At 39.6% G+C, this 10,000-nt stretch overlaps 2 protein-coding genes across 2 annotated transcripts in view; both read right to left on the bottom strand.

Annotated features, from left to right (window-relative positions):
* cUnh1orf52 (chromosome Un C1orf52 homolog) overlaps positions 1 to 5,058 on the bottom strand; it is an 11,763-nt gene extending 6,705 nt beyond the window's left edge. Inside the window, exon 1 of the mRNA XM_084428572.1 lies at positions 4,540 to 5,058. Coding sequence (XP_084284698.1) covers positions 4,540 to 4,818 — 279 coding nt within the window. The 5' untranslated portion in view covers positions 4,819 to 5,058. The remainder of the gene's footprint in view (positions 1 to 4,539) is intronic.
* A 320-nt stretch (positions 5,059 to 5,378) lies between these two features.
* ddah1 (dimethylarginine dimethylaminohydrolase 1) overlaps positions 5,379 to 10,000 on the bottom strand; it is a 77,244-nt gene continuing 72,622 nt past the window's right edge. Inside the window, exon 6 of the mRNA XM_084428567.1 lies at positions 5,379 to 10,000. This exon is cut by the window's right edge and continues 660 nt beyond it. The gene's annotated coding sequence lies outside the window, so the exon portion shown is untranslated.

The raw sequence follows: 10,000 nt of genomic DNA, 5'->3' as shown, positions 1-10,000 counted from the left end.
TCCACATGAGGGTGATCACAGGACGAGTGCAGTTCCACTCTGTCTCCACATGAGGGCGCTCACAGGACGAGTGCAGTTCCTCTCTGGCTCCACATGAGGGTGATCACAGGACGAGTGCAGTTCCACTCTGTCTCCACATGAGGGCGCTCACAGGACGAGTGCAGCTCCACTCTGGCTCCACATGAGGGCGATCACAGGACGAGTGCAGTTCCTCTCTGGCTCCACATGAGGGTGCTCACAGGACGAGTGCAGTTCCTCTCTGGCTCCACATGAGGGCGCTCACAGGACGAGTGCAGTTCCTCTCTGGCTCCACATGAGGGTGATCACAGGACGAGTGCAGTTCCACTCTGTCTCCACATGAGGGCGCTCACAGGACGAGTGCAGCTCCACTCTGGCTCCACATGAGGGCGATCACAGGACGAGTGCAGTTCCTCTCTGGCTCCACATGAGGGTGCTCACAGGACGAGTGCAGTTCCTCTCTGGCTCCACATGAGGGCGCTCACAGGACGAGTGCAGTTCCACTCTGGCTCCACATGAGGGCGCTCACATGACGAGTGCAGAATGAATGGAGGTCTATGACGCTATACCCCTCAAAATACACTTTTCTCAGGATTTAATGTTTTGTCTAGTAATTTGAATGTTGTATTCGAAAGGAGATGCAAAGAAACACATTGCTGGGTGTTAGATTTTTTAGAGTCACTTTTTTTTTAGAGTCTTTAGAGTCACACAAAAGTCTTTTAAAATGTCAATGACGTCATACACATCGTACGACCAGAGATACTGCTTTACGGCAATCCTTCAGTCACTTTGGTGCTTTCAGCTCTGCATTTTCTTTTCTCTCGAGGCATCGACAACACAGCTGACACAGGCAAACACACACAGCTGACACAGACAAACACACACAGCTGACACAGGTAAACACACACAGCTGACACAGGCAAACACACACAGCCGACACAGGTAAACACACACAGCCGACACAGGGAAACACACACAGCCGACACAGGGAAACACACACAGCTGACACAGGCAAACACACACAGCTGACACAGGGAAACACACACAGCCGACACAGGGAAACACACACAGCCGACACAGGGAAACACACACAGCTGACACAGGCAAACACACACAGCCGACACAGGGAAACACACACAGCTGACATAGGGAAACACACACAGCCGACACAGGTAAACACACACAGCTGACACAGGCAAACACACACAGCCGACACAGGGAAACACACACAGCCGACACAGGGAAACACACACAGCCGACACAGGTAAACACACACAGCTGACACAGGCAAACACACACAGCTGACACAGGCAAACACACACAGCCGACACAGGTAAACACACACAGCTGACACAGGCAAACACACACAGCTGACACAGGCAAACACACACAGCTGACACAGGGAAACACACACAGCCGACACAGGGAAACACACACAGCTGACACAGGCAAACACACACAGCTGACACAGGCAAACACACACAGCCGACACTAGGGATGGGAACGACACGGGATTTGGGAAATCGACTGTCGAGGACCATGTGTCGACTTTTTGTCGGATTGTCGGCCTTTCTTTTCTTTTTTTTTTAAAGGGGGGGTGAAATGCTCATTTTCACTCAATCTCCTGTTAATCTTGAGTACCTATAGAGTAGTATTGCATCCTTCATATCTCCAAAGAGTCTTTAATTTTATTATATTTATAAAAGACAGATAGGCTGTCCCGAGTCTTTCCGCAAAAAAACGAGCGTCTGGAGGCGGGCCGTGTGCTATAGCTGTGCTAACCGAGCTAACAACACACAGAGACATTTTTTTTAAGCAGTTTACTCACCGAATGCGATCGCGAAACTTTATCATTGTGACTGCTCGATCCGCATTAGACGATCTGCAAATCCGTCGATCTGGGCTTTGTTTATAAAACAATCATTGTCAAAATGCAGGGAACAAACAGTCTTACACAGCTCCGTTGATGCTCTGAAAAAACAAACTCCATCCACTGGTCCACTTAACGCTGGGTTCTTTGGGAATCTGTGCAGGGTTGTCTTGCCCTGGCATACAAAAACACACTTCTTTGGTGACATTGACTTCCAAAACCCGAGCACACAGCGCTTTGATGGCGTACTGCTTTCGCTATCTTGCTCTGGTCTACGAGTGCGCGCGCGCGTCTTTCCGGGAGAAGTGGGGTCAACGGTCAAGTGGCGATTCCATTTAGAAAAAATTGATTGTTTTATTTAAAATGTTTTATTTCATTATGGGAAAAGTGCCACTTTATGATGTGTATTTGAATAGGAAATGTAATAAATTAAAAGCCAAAAAAAAAAAAAATGCAATTTGGAAATCCCACAAGCCCCGCCCCCTCGACATGTCGACACTCTATTTTTTTTTGTCGAGTGGAGCATGTGTCGAATGTCGGTCGTTTTGTCGACAAAAAGTCCCATCCCTAGCCGACACAGGTAAACACACACAGCTGACAGGTAAACACACACAGCCGACACAGGGAAACACACACAGCTGACACAGGTAAATACACAACACAGCTGACACAGGGAAACACACACCACAGCTGACACAGGTAAACACACACAGCTGACACAGGTAAATACACAACACAGCTGACACAGGGAAACACACACCACAGCTGACACAGGCAAACACACACCACAGCTGACACAGGTAAACACACACACAGCTGACACAGGGAAACACACACAGCCGACACAGGCAAACACACACAGCCGACACAGGTAAACACACACAGCTGACACAGGCAAACACACACAGCTGACACAGGTAAACACACGTGCTAGAAGAGTTTTTGTTTTTTGTTTTAAAAGACCATCAAGCGGTATCTCTGGTCGTAATCAGTCCTTCACTGACCAATCAGCGTTCATTAGCGGAATGCTAGCGTGTTATGGGCAACAACAACTCAACCTGTAAGAAATCGAAAGGACATAAGTACTCGTTCATTCAACTTTCGACCTATAACTCATGTTGAACTTGCAAAACCTACAATCAAATCTGAGATTTCTCAACAGCAATCGGGTGAAAGAGACAAATTTAGCCGTCTAGCTCCATAGACTCCCATTCATTCTGCACTCATGGGCGATCGCCCCCCAGTGGAGCTCTGGTGGAACTACAACCACAATTCGGTACAATAGGACTTAATAGGGAGTGGCCTTACGAGTTGTGGTCGTGTCAGTGTTAAAGTGAGAAACATGGCGGAATAAGGGTGTGTGTGTGTGTGTGTGTGTGTGTGTGTGTGTGTGTGTGTGTGTGTGTGTGTGTGTGCTCTTTTACTGTCATATATGATGGTCACACACATCTGAAAGATAACACTTCTTCAGGGTAAACAAGAAAAGTACGTGACAAACATCTATCAAATCAGATTGAAAGTGTTCACTCAGCTAGCCTATAGGTTATGATAAATCATACATATTTTTGAAAAGTAAGCTACTGATTCATGGAGTTATTCAATAACAACACCACAAACTATATTCATTTTTACTAAAAACAATATTAAATTATATTCATTCTGTCAAATCGAATAATCGTAATTAATCACATCTAACATAAGTTTGTATATATAGGCTATATATTATGTTTCCCTATACTGTCAACCACAGTGACCCTGTGTGTGTGTGTGTGTGTGTGTGTGTGTGTGTGTGTGTGTGTGTGTGTGTGTGTGTGTGTGTGTGTTAAAAAACTGTGGTATCAAATGTTCGCACATGTTCTAATTTGGTACACTGTTTATTTAAAGTTATGTAATAATATTTTCTTGTATTATTTTTTATGCTTTTATTATTATTCCATGTATTACAAGCTTTTGCAATATTGTATTATTTACAGTCATGCCAATAAAAAAATAAAAAATATATATAATGCTGTCAAATCGATTAGTCACATCTAACTAAAGTTTGTCTAAAGTGTCTAAAGTTTGTAAATATATATATCTGTGTATATATTAGTGCTGGGCAACGATTAATCATGATTAATCGCATCTAAAATAAAAGTTTGTGTTTACATGTGTGTGTTTACTGTGTATAATTATTTTGTATATATAAATACACACACATCCATGTATATATATATATATATATATATATATATATAAGGAAAATGTGTTATTCATATATAAAATATTTTTATTTAAATATAATATAAATTATGTATAAATGTAAATACAATATACATGTAAATATTTCTTAACATGCAAATTTGTGTATGCTATATAGGCTACTAAATAATTATACACAGTAAACACGCATATATTATGTAAACACAAACTTTTATTTTAGATGCGATTAATCGCTGCCCAGCCCTAATATAATATACGAACATTTATTATTTAATCGTTGAACATAATCGTTCAATATGTTGAGATGAAGCTCAGTGCCTACGATCAAGAGAACATTAAAAGGGGGAGTAACGTAATATTAAATAAATGTATTATAAACTAGCAGCACTAAATAGGCTATAACATAAAGCTCTTAAAGTGATGAGTTACTGAAGGGGTTTCAGGCTGACCTCTTCCGGCGCTTTGACGGTCCTCCTGTCCCAGTCGATGAGCTTATTGAGCGGGTTGTAGAGGAACGCGGGTTTGCTGACGGACCGGAACAGGTCGTCGGGGTTCGGCAGCGGCTCGGCGGCTCGTTTGCGGCTCTGCGGGTTCGAGGATCCGGACGGTTCCGGCTCGATGCGGCTCTTCTTACTGGACTCATGACTGTCCGAGTCACTGCTGCTGTCGCTCAGATCATCATAACCCATGAAGAAGTTACGGCCCTCGGGTTCCTTCTCATCGCTCATGCTGGATGAAGACGAGGAAGACTGTCGGATTCAATGCTTTTGGGTTTGGGATTCGGAACTGCAGATTAAAAACAACTAAACAACGGCCGCCATGTTGAATTTGGCGCGCGCTGATGATGTAATAAACATGGGTCGCTCGCGTATACAGAATAAAATGACCGCTTCAATCTCAAAAGAACGGATCACAAACATAAAAGAAAATAGAACGTGATAATTTTTCAATTTAACAGTGTGTTTTTAAAATCAAGTATCTGGATTCAGATCGCCCTTTAAGTAAACAGCGTTGTCATATCAGTTACATTTCAAAGCACTTGTCACAAGTTTGACCAATTACAGTAATTTGTGATTACTGGATTTTCTTTCTTATATAGCTATCAAAATATATTAGGACACTGGCAACACTTAAAATGATGTGATCTTTCATTACATAAGTATAAATAAAATCATCAGGAATTTAAATATGCTATATTTTGATGAAGCCATAGTATTTCGTTTGTATTTTGATTTTATCCTGCTGTGGAAATAAATGCAGCAGAACAAAACACACAATACACATCACATCCATTCACAAGCTGCTTTATTTAACAAACCCAACAAAATCATTACAAACGCATAGTGTTAAAGGGATCATGGCACACTAAAAGTCCTGAGTCACATCTATCAAACATTTCCAGACAGAGAACAGCTGATGATCGGCCACAAGATTACAAGAAAATTCAAACACGGCAGACAGCAGAATCCTGGAGATCTGAGATCGAGTCTTTTATGGATGATGACAGATTTCTATGGAAGACCATTTCCACCACATGTATGAGAAAAAAAATCATGCTTTTGTAAATCATGAATATGACATAAAAATTAAAAATGATGTCATATGATGAAAAGTCAAAATGACACACTAAATCAATCATGTGATGGAAATAATGACTTAAAAAGTCAAAATGATATCCATATTTATAACTTTATATAAGTCAATCTTCCGCCGGAACTCGCCTTGCATACAGACATTACCGGAAGCCAGTGATTATAGATTATAAAGTTATAAATATGGATATTTTTCTTACACAAACACATCGCTTCACTTCAGAAGGCCTTTATTAACCTCGTATAGATTACTTTTATGATGGATGGATGTGCTTTATGGACTTCAAAATCATGGCAGGCTCTGTTCAATCCCATTATAAAGCTGGGAAGAGCCAGGATATTTTTTTAAAAATATAACTCAGATTGTGTTTGGCTGAAAGAATAAAGTCATATAAAGATGAGGGTGAGTAAATGATGGGATACTTTTCGTTTTTGGGTGAACTATCCCTTTAAGTGTGACATAAAAAGGTGAAATTATGAAATTTGTGAAACGTCATATATGACTTTTTATCTCATATTTCGACTTTTTAATCTAGTATGCCATAATTGTGACCTACTATGTCATAATTTCACTTTATTTCATAAATATGACAGAAAAAGTCAAACGTTTTACTTAATATGTCGTCATAATGTTTATTTTTTTTAATGTCATTATTCAGATTTACCAAAGCATTTTTTATTTTTCCTGGTGGAAATGAGCTTCCATATTTTTAGGATGATGATGATCACAGATTTCAGCAGATAATAACAAGGAAGCTCCGGGTTGAATGGAAGTTCACGCACTTGGCTCTCCAATCCATGAGGAAACACGGAATTCCTTCAGGATGAGCGGATAGTAGTTGAAGTCAAACTAGTAAACACTGCTTCTTTACGACCGTGATCTCATACAGTGTGACTTGGACGCGTTACGACCGGCTGTTGAGATAATACGGCACAATATTTTACAAGTGTCTGGCAGAGAAATAACGATTACGTATTCTGCAAAGCATCCACATGAGATAAAGAATGAGATGTCGTAAGATGACAGTATAATTCACATTTTTTAAATAAAAGGCTGTCTAAGTGTTTAACGGTCGTCATCGTCGAAGTGTTGTTAGCACAACTGTAAATCCAGTTTAACTGTTGTTGACCCGCGACTGGGCTTTAAATCTACATTTTCTCTTCAGGAGGAGAAATAAAACGATAAGTTACGACAGTGATGGCCGGTTCGTGAACGAATCGTTCTTTTGAACCGGTTCTTTTTAGTGAACTGGTCGAACCAGTACACTAAATCGGACTGAATCGTTCGAAACAGTTCGCGTCTTGCGTCAGCGCTGATCCACAAGTTAAGTTAAACACTTTCGGACATGCCTGAGTCCTGACAGTCCCTTCGACTCAAAATAAACCAATATCCCGGAGTAGGCATATGTTACTCCAGTAAATCCAACAGTTCACTGAACTGAGACATGTTGTGCTGAGAGAAGTGATGAGCACGAGCAGTTGATACTGAGCATGCGCGCACTGCCGAACGTACAGGTACAGCGGTTCTCGGATCACCAGTACAGAACTGTGAACTGTTTCTTTCGGACGTGTTCGACATACTGAGAACCGATGAGCTGATGAGCTGAGCATGCGTGCAATTTTTTCAGAGGGACGAAATGCATGTTTCTAAAGTATTTTATTGAACATCAATAAGTGTAACAAAATAAAACATGTTAGAAACATGTTTATCACATAGGCTACTGCCTTTTCACTGTATTATTTTAAAGATTGGAAACAATGAATGGATTATAAAACTAAACATTTATTATTATACTAAAACATTATTTTCAGGAACAGATAATTTAATTTCTAAGTAAGGGGATATACGTTTTTGACGTAGCCTAAACTCTTTCCAAGGTTTTAAAGGGTGCAAATGTTTATAATGTGTTAATCAAAACATAACGTATTAAACATACTGGAGACATGCATCGAGTTTTTAGTTTTGTCGACTGATTTAGCCTAGTAAGGTTTCAGTAGTTTTCAGCTCACACACAGGCATGCTACGGTTCTCGAGTCAAGAACTGGTTGTTGCAGCAGCTCTCGGATCACCAGCACAGAACCGAGAACTGTTTCTTTCGGACACGTTCGATACGGAGAACCGATGAGCTGGAGAGACTGCGCATGCGTGATCGCACCGTCTCTGAACCGAACTTTCTTTTGGCCAACTGATGCTGTGTTTATATACTGTCTATGTGCTGTGCTGTTACATGAGCACGGGTGAACCAATGACTTGAATGAGGGGCCGAATTCGGCGAAATGTAAGTTTATTTAATTGCAAATAAAATAAAAATGATGAAGACCAGTTTATTCACTTTAAGACATGTAAAACATCCGCGTTTGCGCATTGCCTTAGGCCTACTACAGGGTTCATTTTCAAAACGTAAATGTAAGAAACCTATCCAAAATGATTATGACGATGAGTACATTATTTAACTGAAGTTATGATTACAAATGCCTTTATTTGAATGTATATTTATACGCCGGGATGATAGAATTGACGTCATTACGTGATGACGTAAAAGAACTGGTGAACCGGTTTTTTGAACCGGTTCATTGAAACGAACTGTCCGAAAGAACCGGTTCGCGGAAAAGAACCGGACTTCCCATCACTACAGAGAATGAATCTGTCTCTTCAGTTCGGAGAATCCTTACACTATTAAAGTTAAAAAAGCGCTAAACTGTGACTGAGGAAGCTAATTAAACGCACAGCTAGGCAGATTAGCAACTTAAGCTAATTGTCAAACACTCTAATCGGGTCTCCCCACGCTGTCAGTTAATGATTATCCTAAGTATATATGAATGATATTAATTTAAAACACATGAGTGCATAATAAAACCAATTGAACATAATTTCTTACACTTGATTAACTGTTAATTAACAAATAATAACAGTCAAGTGAATAATTGAACATCATTCATTTGTTTTATTTATAGGCTAACTGAAATATGTGGATATTTTACACTTAATTTAACTCGTGTAAGATGATTGAGAATATGGGTTAGTGTAAATGTGTAAAAAACAAAGCTATCAGGCTAATTGCTAATCTGTATGCTTTGCTAGTAGGCTATAAGCTAACTAATACAGACATAAATGGTCGTTATATAATGTAGTTGAAACAGTTTTTTATCATAACAGGATTTGGGAGAAATTGCGTGTAATTTCGAGGGGGACCCAATTTGTCATTACACTGACACAGAAACTCTAATCAAGTACACCTGAAACCACTTACATGAGCTAAATCAGACTAAACACCAACAAAAATATGTTTTGCTAATGTTATAAACGTTTCTGAACGTACAACGCGTTTTAAAAGTATTTTTTTCTTGCTTATGTAATCGTTCCGGTTTTATCATCCTTCAAACATTATGGGAACGTGACTTTTGAATGAAACAAGTAGAAACATTTAAAAAACGTTAGACGAACATCCAAATGTTTTTGTGCTAACATTTTGAGAACGTTATTAAAGACCAGATAACTTTGAATGAACGTTCTATTAAAATTTGTTCGTAACGTTGCCAGAACACTCCTGTTTACGTCTTGAAAACTAGTCTAATTCACACACTTTCCATGATTAGAATTAGCATCCCAAATCATAGTGCATGCTTGCTCCTTCCCCGTATATTACCCATGAGCCATTGCACCGGACCATTTTTACAGTTGAAGGAATGCAGCGAGGAAAAAGCAGGTTTTAAATGTATGAAACTAAAAGTGAGGGAATGGCTTAGTCCAGTTTATTTTCTCCTTTGCTTAAAAAAAGGAAAATGATCTGCCAATGGGGAGAAAAATAATGTTGTTTCTGTTTGAATTAAGATCATTTTTCTGATCCCATTGGCAGATAATGTTGCTTTTTTTAAGCATCAACTCACTTCATTTTGATTAATTCCCCCAGAAAACAAGACTTAATATCTTATGTCATTTTACTCATCTAGTAAATGCATCTTGATTTAAGAAATGTTAGATATTTGCACTGGAAACAAGACAAAAATAGTAAGAAAAGCATTTTTAGCAGTGTTTTGTTGCTACAATTACTCAGTAAATGCACTTCACAATGGCTTATTTCACATGTTCCTTGTAAAACGCGCTGAAAATACAGTTCAAATGCTCTATAAAAACTATTTTTGAAGCGATGCTTTGTCATCTGTGGGGCTCGACGCACGTATAATGCAAAACACACTATTTTAAGCAGTTTACAGCTTCACTTTGGGGCCTGAGGTTTCGATTAGTGGATTTTTTCCTCATGCAAATTATGCTGATCAGAACTTTAATAGTTTTAACTCACTGACCTCTGACCCCCGC

This window comes from Rutilus rutilus, assembly GCF_951802725.1.
Source record: "Rutilus rutilus genome assembly, chromosome: 13".
NCBI lineage: Eukaryota > Metazoa > Chordata > Actinopteri > Cypriniformes > Leuciscidae > Rutilus > Rutilus rutilus.
Note: the sequence above shows the minus strand (reverse complement) of the source record. Positions and strands in the feature narration are given on the sequence as shown.